The sequence below is a fragment of the Salvelinus alpinus genome, chromosome 17 (assembly GCF_045679555.1).
Source record: "Salvelinus alpinus chromosome 17, SLU_Salpinus.1, whole genome shotgun sequence".
Lineage (NCBI taxonomy): Eukaryota > Metazoa > Chordata > Actinopteri > Salmoniformes > Salmonidae > Salvelinus > Salvelinus alpinus.
In genome coordinates this window covers 22,694,487-22,715,377 of record NC_092102.1, presented here as the reverse complement: position 1 = coordinate 22,715,377, position 20,891 = coordinate 22,694,487, and the positions used below count along the sequence as shown (strand labels likewise).

The window sequence follows — 20,891 nt, the reverse complement described above, 5'->3', positions numbered from 1 at the left end:
TCCTTGCGTGCCTGTGGTTTCCCTTAGGAACGGCGTCAATCCCCAGACCTGATGTTTACCTCAGTCTTGCCAGGGAACCCAGGGAAATTAATCATTTCCATTTTACTATAACTTATTGGGCTCTCTTACTTATGCTGAAATGTAATGTTATATTGAAAGTCCCCTGCCCACTTCTCACCCCAGCATGACTGACAAGCTATGTAATCCATACAGCACCTCCCCAGCCACTGCCTTTTTAAAACTGCCCAGGTTTGTGGAGAGCAAAACTAAGGATAGTTCCTTGCTGTGCTTAGCTTTTCTTTTGCATAGATTTTTCTTGTTTCCTTTTACAGTATCTATTTGTGTGAATGTCATTGAGGAGCTCCTCAGTGTGTACGTCTGCCTCTGTGCGTGATTGCGTGTGTTTATCTCGGTCTCCTCCCTTGCACTGGCCTGCCCCCCTGCTCTCTCTTTCTGTCTCTCCATCTTCCTGTGTTTATAGGCCCTCCCTGTTCTGGCACTGCGGAGCGGCAATGAGCGTCTCTTGGCTGAGAACAGGGCCATGCTGCGTGTCCTCGCCCAGCTCTCCCAGATGGCCTCCTTGCCTGAGACAGAGGACCTCTAACCCCCCCTGTCCCCCACCTCTCTATCCCTCCTCTCCCTCAGCCACACCTCCTTCTCTGCCTTCCTCCTTCTGGTTCTCCTCCTGCTGCACCTCTTCCCTTCTTTGCTGCTGTGCTGCTGTACTCTTCTCAGGCAGGTTCCGCCCATCTCTCACTCCTCCACCTTTGGCCTCTCTCACTCATGTGGAATGCCTCTTGCTGACTCTAAAACCCCTCTCCCTAAATAATCTTGTGACCGCTGCCTTTAACTCTATGTTGAGCTCCAGCCATGCTGCATAGGCAAATTACTAGGCTGTGTAGAGACCAGGACAGTAGTGGTTGCAGCCTGGCGTTTCTCCAGTGGTTATTATTACAGTATAGTCAAGTGAGTCACTTAATCAACAGCTTGAACGAACCCAGAAACAGTCTGGACGGTGCTTGAGAGACTGCTGCATGGCCGAGTGCCGAAGTCACCAATGGAACCTTGTGTAGGGATTAACATTTCATTGTTTGCCTCTTGCTACAGTATCCAATGTAGCGGCTGACAGGAAATTTGACATTTTAAACTAGTACATTTTGTCTCAATCATGTGGGAATGGAATGTGTAATCTCATTGGCATCCATTAACGCACTAAACCCTTTTCCACTGGCCCAAAAAACATGTGCACATTAGTGTGTGTGTGTGTGTGTGTGTACTACATACAGCTTTGACGGAGACAGAACAGGACAAACAGTCCTTGTTCTCCAGGGGCATTGGCAGTATGCATCGTCAAATATAATACATAACAATATGTTGCTATTTAATTGTGGTAACTGGACTAGACAGGAGTGAAGAGATGAGTGCATCATCGTCTGTGTTGGCTTTTTCATGCAAGCACAAAATGTTATTGTTCACTGCACTGTCTGTGGGGGATGGGGGAGATTTTGACAAAGATTGTGGCTATTTTTAATCATTACTCATGCTGTGGGAGATGACCTAGATTGAGGAAGTTGACCGCCTTGCATCTCTCTCCCTTTCGGTTCGCAGTTTGCAAATAGAACCATACGCCAAATAATGTCCCTATCATACTGTATCAGCATGCTCTCATTGCTGAAAGCTAGTTTTTTGTCCTCCCTTTGCATGTCGTGATTGTAGAGTTCAATCATTTAGCAACGAGTTCTTGGTGATTTAAATATTGAATATCATTCCTAATTTGCCTGAAAAATGATAAACAATGTTTATATCATGTCTGTCAATGTCCCTCAACAGAAGGAACATAGACAAGGCAGTGTCCCTTCCACATATTTCTGTCTACAGTATGCGTCACCGCTGTTCCCTATAGAGAACAAGCTACCATGACAATCTAATGCTGCTCTCTCTGTTCCTGTAGGTCTTGACAGAGCTCAAATCAGACAACCAAAGACTGAAGGACGAGAACGGGGCTCTGATTCGTGTCATCAGCAAGTTGTCCAAGTAAGAGGGTGGTGCCCCCTGTCAAAGTCAGACACTTCCCTGATGCTTGCAACGTGTCACTATCATTAGCATTCGGTACTCTCCCACCCTGACACTGAACCATGGTGATTAGTGACACCTACCTGCTAGCTGTTCTCAGAGGCATGGTGAGGAACCTTCCAAATCCGGATGACCCCTGCCTCGACCCTTGACCTCTATGCTCTTAGGCCCACTTCATACCAGTAGGTCAAAGGTGCGAAGAGCACATAGCGTCCGCACAAAGAGAGTGTTGGTCTGGGGTACAGTAAACTGCGAAGCTCCAGACCAGCAATCTAAACAATATCACATCCACATATTTTACCTGTACATCACAAACATACTGTATTTATTTTGTGCTTCATTGTGCATTGCAAAAACAACTTTATTTTTCTCAAACTACTGAAAAAGCACTCATAGGAATTACTTTCAATAATCTTTCATTGCAGTGATAACATTACACATTGCCATGAATGTTTCTGATGTGAGATGTTGTGACTTGTTTATGATTCATCTTTATGGCTTGTAGTTCAATTTCCATCACAGACCCTTTTCTCTGAGCTGCTCATTAGTGTGGTCCACTATAGTCTCTGAGATGTCATACTTGTCACATTTGTTAGATATTTTAATAATTTATTTATGCATTTTTTGAACTTATACTCAACTATATTTGTACCAATATAGTATTAATATGTATCCTATGAAACCGTACCGTTGGAGCCCACACAGTAACTTATGTTGCAAGATGGACAGCCTCTTTTCTTTTCTTTCAAGTGAAACATGTACATGATTTGTAATGCAGATGGCACAGGGAACAACATACAAGGGCCTTTATGTTCCTTTCCTTAAAGACCAATACAGCTATCAGTCTAATGAACTGTACGTATATTTAAAGACAGTATTTATGTTGAAATAACTTTACCATGTACGTATGTATATGTTATACCGGAATACTGACATTCTACTTACATTTACATTTAAGTCATTTAGCAGACACTCTTATCCAGAGCGACTTGTACACACAGCTGTGGTTTGATCACTTGCTTAATAAACTATAGATGGTTAAATATATAATACATAATCTGAGTTCTCACTACCAATGTGCCCTAAATTCCAGATATCTTGTGAAATGAATGGGTAGCTCTTAATCCAGCCCTCTGATGCTGAAGTTGAAATCCACTTGTAAAGAACAAAGTCAAGTCATGATGCACAGACAACACATGAATCCAAGCTAATTAAAAGGCCTTTATTTCCTATTTGTTTCATACAGAGCTGGTAACACTTATGATAGATCTGTATTGAGTTATTTGGTTCCCTCTAACTTTACAAGGATCCTCGATGCTCATCCGCTGATGGGCTGTAGGGAATTTGTATTTGAGCAACGTTTTGTGTCCAGTCAAGGGCTAAAGCATGCGATCCACAGTAGGCACAAGTACTGACATGAACACACGCACCACAACACTGAGACACAGAGAAACACAGCCTGAGGACACACAATCTCATGGTCCTCTGAGGCTTAAAAAGAGGATGAAGAGAAAGAGAGGAGGACAAAGGAAAACAGTCTTGTGGAATACAATCCTAGTATGGAGAATGAGTGAAGGAAAAGTTCAAGAAGGAGTTGGTACTATTCTGCGCATTTTGGCAGTACTGTATATATCCATGTTGTAAACGTGAAGGACGACGTTCCTCTGAAAATCTGTCATTATAATTCTGGATCCAAAGACCTCAGCGAGCCCAGTTCCACAACAACAGCACATTAATGGTAAGACAAAACAGTGACTTCATGGTGGAAAAGTTCAATAATTGTCTCTTCAATTGGCCCTACTGCAGTTTCGCATTCTAAATATAATACAAAGAAACACAACACTAACCTAGTGATTATTACAGTACAACGCGAGCTACACAAACAGAGACAGGAGAACACATCGTTAGGTGGTGAGTGACCTATGCCCAATGACACCCCCTAACACATTACTGACATGGAAGTTGGATAATATGATGGACTCTAGTTTGGAGAGTTTTCCTTTAAGTCCCATTGACCCCTTTTTATAATGTACTTAAATGTCATTTAATAGAAACAAAGCAGCCAGTAGTACAAAAGAACTGTAGTATGTAGTGTGTGAATCATCATGCTCTCCATCCATTGTTTCTCCCCTGCTGAGATATAGCCTACAGTTAGTTTCTGAAGCAGTTGTGCATAAGGTAGATACAGTTTATCAATTTAGGCTATCAAAAAATATGTAATCCTATAATATAAATAATTTTTAACTCTATTAACTATTGTAAATAAAAACATGTTTGTTAATTATTTTCATCACCACAAATGTACAATTAGGCATGGTTTATGTATTCTGGGCATGCAGATATATATGTTTAGGTATAGTAAGTTGCAGTAGTACTGTGTTTTTGCACGGCAACTGCTAACTTTATAAAGGGCCTATGCTTTTTGTTCCTATAACACAGGGGTTCTCAAAGTGGGGTCCATGGTCATATCTCAAATCATATTTCAGGTTAAATTAATTTTGTCAAAGGGATCTGTGGAATAAGTTTTGAGGGTGTAATACAATGTAATATTATTAATCTACAATCTATGTTCTTAACCCTGGGCAACATGGGCCTGGAGGGCTCACAGGGATGATGGTATCCACAGTGCTCCACCAATTATAAATTTTTCTATTTAATAATTATTGTACCTCCCCCACACGTATATGCTTTGTAATTTAAAGTGAGAATCCTTAGTTGCTACATCCATTTTTTGGTATGGAATACCATAATATACCCATTGATTCTTGAAAAATATAACTTATAAATGCCTCATGAGCTTAGTTCAACTGTCATACCATACCCTATCAGACCCCAAAATATAAGCTTGTTTTACTCCAATGTTTGTAAACGATGTAAATGTAAACAAACACTGCATAGCCTCAAAATATTGTTAAAACTATCATTTTGATTGTGTGGATGGTCAGTCCTTGTATCCATAGCTCTGTCTATGCATTTAAGAGTTGTTACATTTCTCCAGGCTCATCACTCAGCTTTTTACCAAAATAGAGTTCTTTGTTATTGTTTCAATTTAGGTAGGGTTTCCCAAACTCAGTCCTCAGGACACCAAGGGGTGCACGTTTTGGTTTTTGCCATAGTACTACACAGCTGATTTAAATAATCAACTAATCATTACGCTTTGATAATTTGAATTATCTGTGTGGTGTTAGGGAAAAAATACTTCCAACTTTCAAACTGAAACATTTTCTCTCTGCATCATTGCAAAAGTGTGTAGAATTGCAGGATAATAGCTTAAACTGTAACATTTTCTTAGATGCCAAGAGGTGGGCCTTTAAAATGTTCCTTAGTCTGGCCATGCACTTCCGAAGTCATAGTAAAACTCCCTGTATGCTATTTTTTTTATCTCACTCAAGTTATGAGGGGGTCCCTGATGAATTTGCTATCACAAAAGGGGTCCCCGGCCCCAAAAAGTTTGAGAACCTCTGCTATAACACACATACATAAATACAGACAAACACACAGTTCTCAGTCTCTTTCCTCCATAGAGCTAACTGTCCAGCTGGTGGTCTTGATTGCAATGACCGTGGCAGTGTAAAACGCATTGAAACAATCTTTTTGATACAAATGTGCTGTATATTAACCTTTAATGAAAGTTATCTTATCATCTAATCTGCATCCGCATCAGTAGAATTATTTTGGCTCTGAAATAGATTCAAACAGATTACTGATGAGGATTTTCATAGAATTGTAAATATAGATGAATATACTGGCAGTATTTTAGAAAGACACTGAAATCTTCAACTGGATTAATGTGCCTCGGTTCGGTCACAGTCCAACAGGTTTGATTGTAACATTGAGTGAAGAAGCAACATCAATGATCCTGCTATTAAATTGTTGCAAACATGTTGAATGGGACATCAGACAACACTGTTATTATTTAAATAGTGTTGCCATTAGACGAAATGTCGACTTGACACAGCTAGTTTCCATCAAAGTGGCTAAGATTATGCTGTAGATTATTTATCTTAACTTTACTGTTTACCATGAACGCACCAGATGTTGATCAAAAAATTATGCTGAGGCTTGGCATTGTTACAAGTTAGATATAGATTGTTTGGCATATCGTTGATCACGATATTATATCATATGTATAAGTCATGTCTGTAAAGCCACTGTAGATGAAAACTCAGCTGTTCCGTGACAGCATAGTTCCTATAGAGGGGTCCATAGACCGCAGTCAGGGTCCTAAATGAATTGCATTCAGCCCAAGGATCACCGACAGGCCAGCCTGACACTCACAGTTCGATCATGTAAATGTTCTGCATGCCGTCTTTTGAGTATTTTCGATAACATCTTTTGACATAAGAAGACCATGACCCATGATTCATACTATCAAAACAAGGCATATACAAATTACATCGTGGGGAAAAATCTGCTACTACCTTTATAACATAAAGACAACTTCAACAACTTCATAGTAGAAAACAAAATCACATCCACTCTACTAAACTCACAACTGCTCAGTATTTTGCCTTCTGGAATCTAGACGAGTAGAGTTCTGAAGAAAATGTAGAAGAGAAACACTGACCTAGGAATATATAGATGTGTCATCAAAAACACTTCTGTAACTCTAGTTACTCAGCAGAGCTCTAAAGAGCTAGTGCTCGAGTCTTATGGCTTTAGTTTTGATCTAATTCAACTATCTGTATACACATACACATATTCCTTTAATAAACACTGTAAAATATCCAGAATTGCAAAGGGTATCAGGTCATTAAACCAACGCAAAGTAAAACAAAACCAACAAATGTACAATAGGGGGCTTTTTGTCCACAGTGTGGAGATGTGTGGATTCAGTTCTGTCTCATTTCAGCATTGGCACTGATCATTGGAGAGTTCCACTTTGGAATAGATGTATTTCTTGAACTGTGAGACCCCTAAATGTTTGATATTTGTAAAGAAAACAACAATAAACTTAAATAATCACAAAATAAAACATTGTATGAATAAATAAATAAATACATAAATACATTTTAAATAAATGATGATTAGTCCAAATGAAATAGCACAAGGAGTTAGATAGCAAGCATGCAGCTACGTTTTCATCCTACATGAACTCACACACAGTACTTGACAACGCACTCGCTCAAAAGTTCAGGCGTGGACAGGATCGTATTTCTAATAAATGATGACATTCTCTCCAATAACCCATTCATGGAAAATAATACACATTTGATTAATTTAGAAAATATACTGTGCATCTTTTTTCTCCATTGTTACAGTATTAAAATGACAAATGACACCCACATACGTACACAAGATATAATTGCTTTATCTCTAAAACATGCTCTTATGTACAGTATTTTGTAGAAACATGCATGAACTATGTATATAGGAAACTACACACCGATGGGTTGTTTGATTGCTTGTATGTTGTCTTTTCTTTAGTGTTGCTTTTTGAACATAGAGAAGAAACTAAATGTAAAACATAACTAATCTGACCCCTACTGGACATATAAATAAATATATGGTTGTCCAATAGAGAAAAGTAATAAATTAACCAACAATCACTACTGTAATTCCCAAAGACTTACAGTATAAAAGTTATCAAACTGTTAAAACATTAAATTGCTTTGCTTGTTCTTTAACACAATCAAGTCGTTTTCCGTACCATTTCGTTTTTTTGAACAAGATGGTGCACAGGGACAATTCATGTTCCATCAAACGACCAGTGTGGCTCTTATCTAATTATATTTTGCTTGGACTTTTACATGTTTAAGAGGGTAAGCAAATTGTACATTTCATTCAGTCATATGACCACTTTTATAATCAAATTTATCCCAAGAGAAAGTCAAAGTGTAAAAATCACTCATTCAGTGAAGGATCTGAGGAGCAGCATTTGACTAAAATGTGTCTCCTTCCCAATCAGCAGACTTTCTAATATGAAACCTGACTTGTGTGGCTGTACACTCCACAACCAACTCAAACTCACGACATCTCATCACAAAAACAACATAGATCAAAGAACCACGTCTATAACCACAGAACAGAGTGATATCCAGTATAGTGCAATTGGATTCAGCAGTTTGGTCATCTGTGTATAACATACACATAACAGTACCTCCTTCCAGACCTTATCCTTTCAATCAAACTTAAGAAAAATATTCTCAGAACAATCAAAGTATAGTCACAAGACAGGCAAGGTTACAAATGATCAAACAAACCAACAAAAACAATGATTCACTCAAATTCCCTCTCTTGCTCTTGTTTTTCTTTTACCAGGAATTATTCGTCATAAAATAAATTGTTAAAGCTCTGGTTTTTGGAGAGTAGAATAAGCAGAACAGAACATGTGGATTTAAAGTGCTTGAGGAATAAAAGTGTTTGAAGTTGAAAATAAGAGGGTGAGTAAAAAACAACACAGCTAATTGGAAGGCGTCCCTGGTAGTTGAGAATTGCTTATTTCATTTCTTAGAAGGCTTGTCTCCTTTATGACTGTAAGACGGATACAGGGATTCCTTTTGAAGAAGTGAAATCCTTGTTGTGAATCCATGACTAATGGCAGTAGCACTGAACAGGGAGATAGATTATATATACTAGAGGCATTGGAGGAGAAGGTGGTAGATTGCAGGCAGTAGAATAGACACCTGACAAACAACGTTGTGTCAACCAGGATCCCATTCAGTCCTTTGAGTTTCCACATATATATTCTCTCTCTCTCTTGCATGCTTTCCCAGCATAGCAAAAGCTAGACCCTTACAGTGGCTCATAGTCCCTTTATCCTAAACACGTTTCACATCTCAACTCTGTTGATTGACAGCCACAAACTGTGTTATCAAGAGACACTCTAGAGAGACTATCCCCTGGTTAATTTCAGTGATATACTTAGACTAGTCTCAGATCATGGAACAAGAAACCAATCCAGCACCAGACAGAGGTTTTCAAATCATGTTGCGGAGCATTTTAAATGACAACCCGTTTAGAAAGAAAGGCATGACGTTTCAGTTTTCTCTCAGTGTACCTGAGAATATGGGTGAGCAGATGAGCTAATGATCAAAAAGGCAGTGTGTTAACAGTGTGGGGTAACTGGATATTGGCTATCCCTACTCTTTACCCAACTCTAGGAATGTAGTTCAAACTAATGGAATCTAGTATGTAGTAAGTAAGTAACTGGCAGGTGTGGAGCATGGTGCAACAATACACCCAAGGAATGAACCTGCTTGTGTTTTTCCTCTATTACATGGCAGTATAAAGCATTTGAAGTATTAAGCAGTATTGAAGCAAACGTTTTCTCTAAGGGGAGGGGGTTGAAAAGGTACAGAAAGAGTGAATACATGGTTTTACTTTCCTAATCCTCCATCACATCGGACTCCTGTTTTCACACGCTAGGCTTCTATCTTCATGATAACATGTTACTAACTGCAACCCCGATACAAATGTATGTTTCAAATGCAATCAAATGAGTAATCTGTCTTGTAACATCTCCTTGTGGAATGGCACAGCTGAGGGGGAATATAATGCTTTTCTTTTCTATAATTTTTTCATCACGTCAATTAGGATATGTATATTTATGTATATTGTGCGGTGAAGGGTGTAGAATGGGTTGGTGTGTTGGTTTGGAATGTAGTATTGGGAGATGTGTAGGACCAGGGGTGAGGTGGATAGGTAGGTTTGGGGATGGGTGTTTGGGGTAGAGGAGGTTTACTTCTTGGCGTTCAGGGCTGCCAGCGAAGCATCAATCTCCTCCTCGGGCTGCAGTGGATGCCACTGAGCGATGGGGCGGCGAGGGTTGGCCAGCATGTCGGACCAGTGCTTCAGCTGGGTGCCCGTCGCCTTGCTGCCCACCCAGATCTTCCCGATGGCGTCGTTTTTACCAATCTTGTCATAATCCAGCACTGTGACCACAGCTTGGATTTTCTAGGGAATGAAAAAAAGAAAGGTGTTACATTATTGGCATTTATAATGATCTTACCCGAATACAATTGCATCATCTAATTCCATGGTGCATGTACAGTATGCCTTTGGGCACTTTATTCCCACCCAGCTGTACACTGTACACATTACTGTCATTTAGGGTGTATCATCCAATTCCACAGGTATTAAAGCAATGATACACAAGGGGGTGTGATTTAATTCTGGTTTTAGCCGGCGTGCTAATCAGCCCTCTGAGAAACAGAGACATGCTATGATGCATATAGATGGAGCTACTAGCAGCCATGGCAGGAAACTCCCTTCAGCATGGATGATGTTGTCACACTGCCAGTACTGTACTGTAGCATGTTAATCACATCCACTTCCTCCTACACCTCATCAGCATACTGTACATGTATGTTTTTAAGTGTATGTCTTAAGTATGTCACATCATCCACAGACGGCAAAGTATGATCTCTGTAGCTTTGTGATATAGTATATTTTGGTTTGTTCTATGCCCTTACTTGACTGTGGTAGGATAATTAGCTAAGTGCCCTTGCCCGCAGGCACATTTGAAGGGTTCAGAGGGATCAGTTGAGATGTATTTGCCATTGACCATTCTGTGTAATTAAGAGGAAGTCTCCATAAACTGTGGTGTCTGTCTGTCTGTCTGTCTGTCTGTCTGTCTGTCTGTCTGTCTGTCTGTGTCTGTCTGTCTGTCTGTCTGTCTGTCTGTCTGTCTGTCTGTCTGTCTGTCTGTCTGTCTGTCTGTCTGTCTGTCTGTCTGTCTGTCTGTCTGTCTGTCTTTGGGCGCTTAGTTCCCAGCTGTACACTCTACCTGCATCTGCTCAATAGGGATCTCAAAGCTGAAGGACTCGTTGTAGTATGGATTCAGAGTGTTCTTCTTCACCGTGGTCTTCTTCTTCTTCAGACGCTTGCCGTTCTGCATCAAGTTGATCTTCACATAGGGATCTACACAGAGCGAGTGATACACACAGCCAGGTATTAAAACAAGCCTGGTCACAGACTCACTATTGGGATAATTAACAAACATGGCTCTTTGTAGCTTACTAGATTTAGCTACCTGCCCATTTATCACAGTTTCAGCAGAATTCGATCTTTAAAACACAATACTTCATTACCATCAGGGCTCTAGTAACAATACAAAGGAACCCAGCAGTGGTTGCAATGCAGTAAACCGCCAGCAGATGGTTGCAGTGCAGTTTAGCTGAAGGGAGTGGAGCTACTGAAAGGAGAGTGGTGAGTACTGCAGAGTCAGCACGTGAGCACAGACTGAATCGCCCTGGAGATTGGCTGCTTGCAATGTAGTCTACAGCATTTACATTTAGCCTCTACCACATTATAATGCACAAAGAAACACTGAAAATAGCTGTATTCTTTTTTTATTAGCTCTCTAATGGGAATACAGATTTGGGTTTCGTAATGTGTGAATAGAGGTAGAATACTGGTGCTTACAGTACAATGTCCTTGTCCTTGACCAAGGGGAACACATGGAAGCAGGATATGGGAGGTAGGGACAGCTTATACTCCACAGTGCATCTGTTTCCAGTGTTTTGTTCACAGTGATTATCTTTCCATATTTTACCTGACAGTCCTCCCACGTCCATCTTCTTGAGGTTCTTGGCCTCCAGGATGCAGATGGTGAGTTTCCCGGCAGTGGGCACGTAGCGCAGAGAGATGCAGATATCTCCCAGCTTCTCTTGCTGCGTGTGGGATGGGAGAAAGGGTAAAGAGGAGAACAAAACGTATTCAATGTAATAACATTCATCCTCAATGTTCATTGTATGCATGTCCTTGCCCATAAGAGACACCTATATAAGGGAACCATTCACACAATGAGGATAAAAATCGTTCTGAACTGATATTCAGAACACGATATTTCAAAGGACTGAATGATAGTGGGGAGATGGTACTCCACATTTACCTCTTCTTTCTCTGCACTGTCCAGGTCCCTCCACTCCTCCAGTGGCTGGGCTAGGTCCAGTTTGTGCAAGGGTAGTTTCACCTCTCCAATGACGTCATGCTTAGAGAAGCGGTCAAAGTCAAAGACCTGCATGACCAAAGTCTTGCCACCCATCTCTTGGAATGGAATCTGAAAAACATCAACATTACTAGCACCATCTTTTATCAATGTTACCCTCTGAAGCAAGAACACCTTTGCTTAGCTGAGGAGAGTGTTAAGGAGTCTTTGAGAACAGGTTTGCCAATGCCATTTTAGATTTCTTTTTTTTATACCTGTTCTACATACTTTGACCTTGAATGATGAGAGGCAGACATGCACAAATAGCTGTATGTAGCATCCAAAGAATCTCACAATTTGGAAGTGTATAAATGAGGGCAGAGTATCTTGGACCTCTTTGGTCATCTCTATAATGGGTCTGGGCTGTATTTCCCTGCAATGAGAGCTGATGCTCTCTCTGCCCCCAGAGAAGTGATGGGCGTATGGGAATAATTAGTGGGAGAAGAGGAACAGAGGGCCAGAGCCAGCCTGAATTGTGCGCTGCTCACTCAGCAGAACCGAACAGTACAGCCTGTCAGCAGTCAAACGAGAGGAAGGGAGGTGGCGTTCTCCTTTAACTGGATTGCAATCCCATCCTATCACCTGCTCAGATCAGCTCAGCTCAATCCCATCCTATCCCCTGTTCAGATCAGCTCAGCTCAATCCCATCCTATCCCCTGCTCAGATCAGCTCAGCTCAATCCCATCCTATCCCCTGCTCAGATCAGCTCAGCTCAATCCCATCCTATCCCCTGCTCAGATCAGATCAGCTCAATCCCATCCTATCCCCTGCTCAGATCAGCTCAGCTCAATCCCATCCTATCCCCTGTTCAGATCAGCTCAGCTCAATCCCATCCTATCCCCTGTTCAGATCAGCTCAGCTCAATCCCATCCTATCCCCTGTTCAGATCAGCTCAGCTCAATCCCATCCTATCCCCTGCTCAGATCAGCTCAGCTCAATCCCATCCTATCCCCTGTTCAGATCAGCTCAGCTCAATCCCATCCTATCCCCTGCTCAGATCAGCTCAGCTCAATCCCATCCTATCCCCTGTTCAGATCAGCTCAATCCCATCCTATCCCCTGTTCAGATCAGCTCAGCTCAATCCCATCCTATCCCCTGCTCAGATCAGCTCAGCTCAATCCCATCCTATCCCCTGCTCAGATCAGCTCAGCTCAATCCCATCCTATCCCCTGTTCAGATCAGCTCAGCTCAATCCCATCCTATCCCCTGTTCAGATCAGCTCAGCTCAGCTCAATCCCATCCTATCCCCTGTTCAGATCAGCTCAGCTCAGCTCAATCCCATCCTATCCCCTGCTCAGATCAGATCAGCTCAGCTCAATCCCATCCTATCCCCTGTTCAGATCAGCTCAGCTCAGCTCAATCCCATCCTATCCCCTGCTCAGATCAGCTCAGCTCAATCCCATCCTATCCCCTGCTCAGATCAGATCAGCTCAATCCCATCCTATCCCCTGCTCAGATCAGATCAGCTCAATCCCATCCTATCCCCTGCTCAGATCAGCTCAGCTCAATCCCATCCTATCCCCTGTTCAGATCAGCTCAGCTCAATCCCATCCTATCCCCTGTTCAGATCAGCTCAGCTCAATCCCATCCTATCCCCTGCTCAGATCAGCTCAGCTCAATCCCATCCTATCCCCTGTTCAGATCAGCTCAGCTCATAGGCTTCAAAAGTTCTGCTTTATCACTGGCCAAGCTCTTCCAGTCACATTCTCCAGCCAGAATCGAGTTTAATGAATAGTCTATACATCTGCTCTCCATCATATGCACACAGATGCGCACACACACACACACACACCCATTAACATTAATGAAAGCACCTGGGAACAGACTGTAGCTTTAATTAGATTCTAACATTGGGATGCTTGAGGCTATTCCTGGTTGCTGAAATTAGAGTCATATATATACCGTACACATTAGACAGTAGTTACACAATATCTGAAGAATAGCTTGCAAGTCATGGTTCATAAATCATCTAATAATGTCTTTGAACTTCAGATATTACCAGATATATGGAATTTTTATGATAGCTTTATACGATAGGGATTTATTTCTACCCTCATTTAATTAAACAAACATGAGGGAAAAATATAGATTGTTTTAAAGGAGGACTACTCTTATAAAGAATACATATATGTGTGTAAAAGCATCTGAGCATCTACACATGCAAGGCGCTGACTCTTGTGGAGGTTAGCTGGTATCAGATGCAGGGAGTCTGCAGTGGATTGGGGAATCTCCATTATGAGGTGTTATCTGAGACATCAGTCCAGCAGATGAATCGGATGAGAGAGAAAGCATAGCTGATGCATCAGGCTTTGGGTAACTGGCTGTCTGGCAGGAGTTATTGTCTGGTCATCCACCATAGTTTAGGACTATTAGATTTATCTTTATAATTCTGATATACGGTATAGGAGAGAGAGAGATCAAAGTACAGTAGCCTACCTTGAAGATGAAGGTCTCATTGAAGGTAGGATTCAGTGTCTTCTTGTGCACTTTGGTGGTAAAATGCTTCTTCTTGTCTGGGAGGACGTAGACCTTGACATAGGGGTCAGAGGTGCCACCGCTGTCCATGGAGAGGAGATCAGCTGCTTGGAGGAGGCCCACTGTGAGCTGGGGGTCAGGGGTCAAGGGTCAAAGGGGTCAGTCAATCTGCCTCAATGCACTATGTACCCAGAAAGTGTCCACTCACAGTTCCGGAGACAACCTACAGTTTAACCTTCTGTTCTTGGAACAGATATTTATTTGAACAGATGAAAGAAAGCCTTTGCTTTATGCTTGTATAACACGTTACGATGCTTTGGTCTGTTGTGAGGTCCTCAAGGTCTCAGTGAACAAAGAAGATTCTCCACAGAAGAGTAAGAGGACGGAGCAAATGCTGCGTATCAGGTCAAGGAAATCCAATCATATGTTGCTTATATAACACAAACAAGGAATGGAGTCTTGGTAAAAGTTTGACTGATTTTATCCTGAAAGGATAACTGTACAATGATGGGTTGAATCAATCCTTTAGAGTCAGAAATGTCACATTTACTGCTGTCCTTGGCTTTTGCCCAACCAAGACATATTCATTCAAAGCTGCATTTTCTGGAGGCTAAAAAACACTCACCAAATGGCATAAATCAATTGCTTTGAAAACTAACTTGGACTAAAGGCTTAGGCCGTTTGTGCACTGAAGCTTATTTTTGGACTTTTTCCCAACACAGTAAAATAGTCTATTTAAGCTCCTGGGTCGTCAGAAAGCCACCTGCTCAAGTCAAAACACCCACCTTGTTGTCCTGGAAGTCATAATCTATGGAGTACTGAAGCTTCCCGAGCTTTTCTTTCTCCTTCACCTCTTCCTCTTTCTCATCTCCAGTCATACCAGTCTCAGCGTCATCTTCATCATAATCATCATCGTCCTGTTTCTAGAATGACAAGGGGGCAGGAGGGGGCAGAGGGGGCGTCAGAAATTTGAACAGAGAGAGTAAAAAGCACCTATAGGTTCTTCTTCAGCAGTCTGGTTAGTCACTGCAGCCATCTACCTGCCACTTCCCCCCCGCTTGTTTACCCAGATGTTACCAGTGCAGTGTGCACATCTTTTTATACATGACCTTAGTTGCAACATGACTTGATTTCACTATTCCTTGGGTGACACCATTTGCTTTTGCACTCTATATTCATCATTCATTATTTACTGTATAGTCACTGACAGAAGAGAGAAATAGAGGGATATACTGAATGTAAAAAATAAGAAAATGTGAAGTAAAAGAGTCAATATGTAGTCAGAGTTTGCAACAGGGGTAGCCCCAGGCAGGACAAATGCTGTGCACCCTATAGATCAGATAAAAGCATCCTTTAGGCATACATGTACTATAGATTGGATCAGATCTGAGATAGTGATCGCTGTAACTACTCATGCTTCTGAAACGTTGAGAATCTATCCCATAGCAACACTCTACAATAGAGTGATAAGAGTCAAATATACCACAAAATGTCCTGCAGTGATTACACCTCCACTGACATAATCATCGTAATTACTGAAAAAGCAACACTTATCTACAGCAGATATGAGCTAATAACTTCTGCTAATACACAATGCTTGTTACAGATGTATTGTACAGTATCTATAGTTATTGGTAACATTTACAAATCCCATTGTCAGTTCATATGATCATACAATTAACAAAATAGCTAACCATGACACTATGGTATATGAGAACTTGTTCTCAACTGGCCTACCTGGTTAAATAAAGGTGAAATATATATATTTTTTAAATGGTAGAATTACTGAACCTTTTATGGGATTTTTTGCATACCTTTTTGAATATTCATTTTTAAATATTGTGCATGACACATAAACTACTCCATATGTAAATTAGTAGGGCCATGCTATTCACCGCAGAGCTTACCCTGGAAGAGGAACCGGGGATGTCTGCAGCTCATTCTACGTTGTATTCTAAAACACAGACAGCCCATCCACACACAACACACATTCACAGACACAAACACCCACCCGATTACTAACACATTCACACAGACACTGTGTCTACATACTATATTCACCCTTGCATACACAGCCTTACATACTGTATATACCTTACATTAACAGAGCATACTTTTAACCAACAACAAGCATACAAGCCCACACACATTCTCTCTTCAAACACACGCACGCACAAATACACAAACAAACACACACACACACACTCCATCTCTTTATAGTGCATTCTGTAAATTTGTTGTGGTAAATGCTTTGCATTCGAGCATGCCAGGCCACACAATGCAGGAGAATACAGTAGTCCTTACAGAGAGCAAAATGTAGATGAAATGACTCAGTTGTTCCCAGTCTCTTATAGTCTTCTGTTGTACATGTAAGGATTGTATCAACAACACTAATAATCTTGGTAGTCAAGATTGCATGCCTCGCAATCCTGAAAAACTGTGTACGTGAAAATTGCACAGCCATGGGAAGTCATGCTATTTTGGAGAGTTCCAGTCTAAATCATACCATACATGCAGTGGGATTTTAGGATACCGAACGGTATGTCCGAAAGTATGCCCCCATTGTCATAACTATGATGACTTTTGGTTTGTGAGCTCAGTTATGAAATCCAAATCTATGCGGTCAATTGGTGTACTGTACTTACCTCTGGGTTGTACATTTTAATCATGCTGTCTAACGAGAAGTCAAATGCGGCTCACGTTTTAACCAGTGGTCAAACTTTCTGGCCCACCATTCTTTTCCACTAACACCACTGCTCCAGGGAGAAAGGACACGTTGACTAAAACCTAAAGGGTCAGTAGCATCATGGGTCATCCAGGATAATTACTCTCAAGTCAAGTTGTGGCCATTCAATGGTACCTTCTGAAAGGGCTTGGGTTGGTCTTTGTCAAGAGATACAAACCACTTTATCTCACCTTGATCTCTGAGCATATTTGCACAGCTGAATTTAGGTTGTAGAAATGACATATGAATTTCACACTCAAAGCAGAGCATGGAAAAGACTCGTATTATAGTTACTGTAAAATACTTCTGTGATGATTACTATGCACAATAATGTGCTTGATTAGGTAACACGATTGTGGAAACATGTTTAATGATCTCAATGAGGTAAAGTTTCACCCATAATTTGACAAATAGCCAACCTCACCCTTTGCACATGCATGTTAGTGATCTCTACTGGGTTGCCTCAGTGCACTCGTTATCATTCATCAACCATAGGATGAGTTTCACGTTCATTTCAAAACCATTTCAAACATTTCCACTTCAGAGGTCATATCGGATTTTTTTTTCATCTTTTACCCAAATTGCAACCTCCATGGATACTCAAGACATCATCATGGCAGTCGGTGTGGCAGCATATCAAATCAGTGGACTTGCGAAGCAGCTTAATCGCTCCCATAGCTACACCCTCAAGCACCCACAGCACCTACAGTAAGCTTGCAAGACTTAGAAAGCCATAGCACCCACTGTCATCATCGCCAATCCCCTTCCACAAGCCCAGCCCACCCCCACCTTTCCCCCTGCTCTGGTCTGCGCTTACACAGAGCGGCCAGAGAGGGGCGCCACGTGCCGTCAGACCTACCGTAGGCAGAGAAGTCCACCACAGTCAAGATACATGGAGCACACATAAGACACAAAGCAGGAAGGAGGAAGAGGAGAGCAGAGAGAAAGGAAGAGATTGAACTCACAGCAGACACCAGAGAGGGAAATTAGAGCAGAGGCAGAGTCAACAACTACACTATAGGGCCAAGGGAAAATGACACATTGCTAGAACCCCACTGAGACAGTAACTGTAGACATTAACATAATCATACTCCCCTCAGAGCTCTAAAGGGGCACTGTGTTTTAATGAATTCCATCAGTGCTTGGATATTGCTGTTGTTGTTGTTGAATGTTAAATTAACTCATAATGTACTTCATAAAATGATCTATGGCACACTAGACATTTAGCCCCACATTACCACTATGGACTATTTAGAATGATAATTTTGCCGTGGCAGTTTGTGCTACATGTAATTGGTAAGCTTTATATTCCATCCACAATAGTATAATTCCCCCATGCAAAAGTGCTCAGCTGTGTCATTTTTACCCAGGTCCCAATGCACAAGAGAAAACAGGACTAAACATTTCTGACAAATACACAATATTTAACAACAAGAAATGAAGAAGGAAGGGCGAATGTTTTCTCGAGAGTTGACAGTTCAATGATGGGTTAAATTATCTACAAAATATTTAAATTGCTATAAATTGTAAATGTCTAGACATGGCTCTATTTTCACCATGCCATCTACTAAGTGATGTGGTTATCAATTAGGGGACATTAGGTCCTCTATGTTGCTATTGACAAATATTCTACTGAAAGAGCAACTTTTTGTTGAGTGTTTGTTGACATCTTATTTCTTATGTTTTATAACTATACATTTATTATTTCCAAGTCGGAATTATCTATTTATTCAATTAGAAAAAAAAAATGCCTTTTACGATTTGGTCTGGTCCAAATTACATTCACAACAAAATAATTTTTTGGGGATGCATTATTCGGTACATATTCCTCAGGTTAAGCATCCACAATCTTTAAAGCTTTGCAGCTTTCTTGTCGTTATAGCTTTAAGGCAATGTAGGCCAAAGTTAGTTTGTGTGAAATGCAGGGTCCTCCTTCATGACAATACCCCCCCAGGTTTGAACATACCTCTCCTTCTTTCATGTTCTTCATTCCCATTTCACCCTTCCCTTTCTTGCCCTTCTTGTTCTTCTTCTTCTTGCAACAGCACTTCTTAACGATGCAGAAGCAGCAGGTGAGAATCAGGGTAGCAGCTACCACAGCGATGGCGATGATGGCCCATGACGGCACTGATATACACACCCAAACGCACACACACACAAACACAACACACACAGACACACACAACAACATAACAAAAAAAGAGAACGGTTTGACATTTGACCAACCAATGATTTCCCCCTGCTGATTGATATGAGAGGCCAAAGTCATAGTATAGAGGCCCTAGCTTAGTTAACAATTAGATTTGGTGCAAATTCGATTTTTAGAGAATGCCATTAGGAACAACACCACCTGATCGATTCTGAATAATGGCATAATGGGGACGTCAATGGCTTCAGGGGGAGAACAGATCTAATTCCAAAGCCATTGTTTTTAGAGTATTATCAATAAAGTAATGAAATCTCATCTGGACAGGTCTGAGTGTTAGTTGCTGTGCAACGTCCAGCCCAGCCTCTCACCAGACAGGTACTCACGTGGGATTTTGTCAATCTCATTGAGGAACTTATTCTTGATGTCGTCGAAGTCGCCGTTCTTGACAGCCTCTGTGGAGTTGTCAGCTGCGGTGGAGGCCACGGGGCCAGGGGCCACAGTTAAGACAGCAGCCCCGGTGGGCTCAGGTCCGACCATGGCTTCAGGCTTTTTCTTGAACAGGTTCCACTTCATCCTAGACAGCTAGACCAAACACAGTCCAGTCCCTATGAATAGAGAAAGAGGGCTGTTAGCACCGAGTCATAAAGGCCACATACAGGTCCTTAACATTCTGGACAATCTTGGAGCAAGGCTGTTGCTATTCAGGTGCATCATTTGTAATACTACAGTGGCTCCTTTTAGCAGCACATTGTATCTATCTTTGCATTTTGCATCATGAATGCCTGAGCCAAATCAGTGTAGTAGTGTGAATAGTGTGAAGTTAAGTGCCAGAGCCAGCAAAAGACAGCTTTGATTCTCTGATGCTGGCTCTGTGCGTGGTCAAAACAGTTATTTAGTCACAAAGCTGTTATTGGGGCTAGGAGTCAAACTGCGACAAACAGCAGCGGAGTGTGAGCAGAATTGTGTCAAGTGATGAGTGATTGAGCTGTAATCAGATTCAGAGAGGGGCTGTGAAGGATGACAAACATAATGAAAGGAGACTTCTCTATCTGATTCCATTAAAGCAATGGCGATATGGGCAAACAAAAAGGATTTCTAATTTCTCAAGCGCCAATCCTCCGCTCCACTGATGAAGATCCTGTCTGTCTCAATTGCTGCAGGTGAACAATTGAATGAAGTTGACAACAGAAAGGATCATCTGTATATTATTCAGGGGGACTAGAACTAGTTATGAATGTAGTATGACACTAGAATAACGTATGTTTGCGACGTTATGCAAGTTGATGTTGCAGAAGACAAATGGCTTGTGGAAAGACTGCAACTACTAAATTGGCTAAGCGAAAGAAGACCATGAGGGGATAACAAATCATTTTTGAAGTGAATCATAAGTCGTAGTTGTATTAAAAACACATTTCCGCAACATTTCATTTGAAAAGAAAATGTTAGTGAGGAGGGAAATTCACCCACACACATACAGCACCCTACAGTAATAGTCCGTTAGGAATCTATTCAAACACTACAGTGTTTTTTCTTTTAAG

The 20,891-nt window shown here is 41.3% G+C and overlaps 2 protein-coding genes across 14 annotated transcripts in view; one reads left to right on the top strand and one right to left on the bottom strand.

Annotated features, from left to right (window-relative positions):
• Window positions 1-3,120, top strand: part of LOC139542520 (protein phosphatase 1 regulatory subunit 12B-like) — a 44,293-nt gene extending 41,173 nt beyond the window's left edge. For 5 of the 9 annotated variants that reach the window (XM_071348050.1, XM_071348049.1, XM_071348052.1 and 2 more), the window contains one exon: window positions 1,952-3,120. In XM_071348050.1, the coding sequence (XP_071204151.1) occupies window positions 1,952-2,103 (152 nt within the window). In that variant the 3' untranslated portion in view covers window positions 2,104-3,120. Of the gene's footprint in view, window positions 1-481; window positions 736-1,951 lie in introns of all 9 variants that reach the window. The other 4 variants (XM_071348051.1, XM_071348053.1, XM_071348055.1 and 1 more) reach the window with 2 other exon arrangements.
• Window positions 3,121-3,281: 161 nt separating this feature from the next.
• LOC139542521 (synaptotagmin-2-like) overlaps window positions 3,282-20,891 on the bottom strand; it is an 87,596-nt gene continuing 69,986 nt past the window's right edge. For 4 of the 5 annotated variants that reach the window (XM_071348059.1, XM_071348060.1, XM_071348061.1 and 1 more), the window contains exons 2-9: window positions 19,737-19,958; window positions 19,171-19,331; window positions 15,265-15,402; window positions 14,441-14,608; window positions 11,909-12,076; window positions 11,570-11,687; window positions 10,802-10,935; window positions 3,282-9,969 (exon numbers count right to left, since the gene is read on the bottom strand). In XM_071348059.1, coding sequence (XP_071204160.1) covers window positions 9,754-9,969; window positions 10,802-10,935; window positions 11,570-11,687; window positions 11,909-12,076; window positions 14,441-14,608; window positions 15,265-15,402; window positions 19,171-19,331; window positions 19,737-19,926 — 1,293 coding nt within the window. In that variant the 5' untranslated portion in view covers window positions 19,927-19,958 and the 3' untranslated portion in view covers window positions 3,282-9,753. The remainder of the gene's footprint in view (window positions 9,970-10,801; window positions 10,936-11,569; window positions 11,688-11,908; window positions 12,077-14,440; window positions 14,609-15,264; window positions 15,403-19,170; window positions 19,332-19,736; window positions 19,959-20,891) is intronic. The other variant, XM_071348062.1, reaches the window with a different exon arrangement.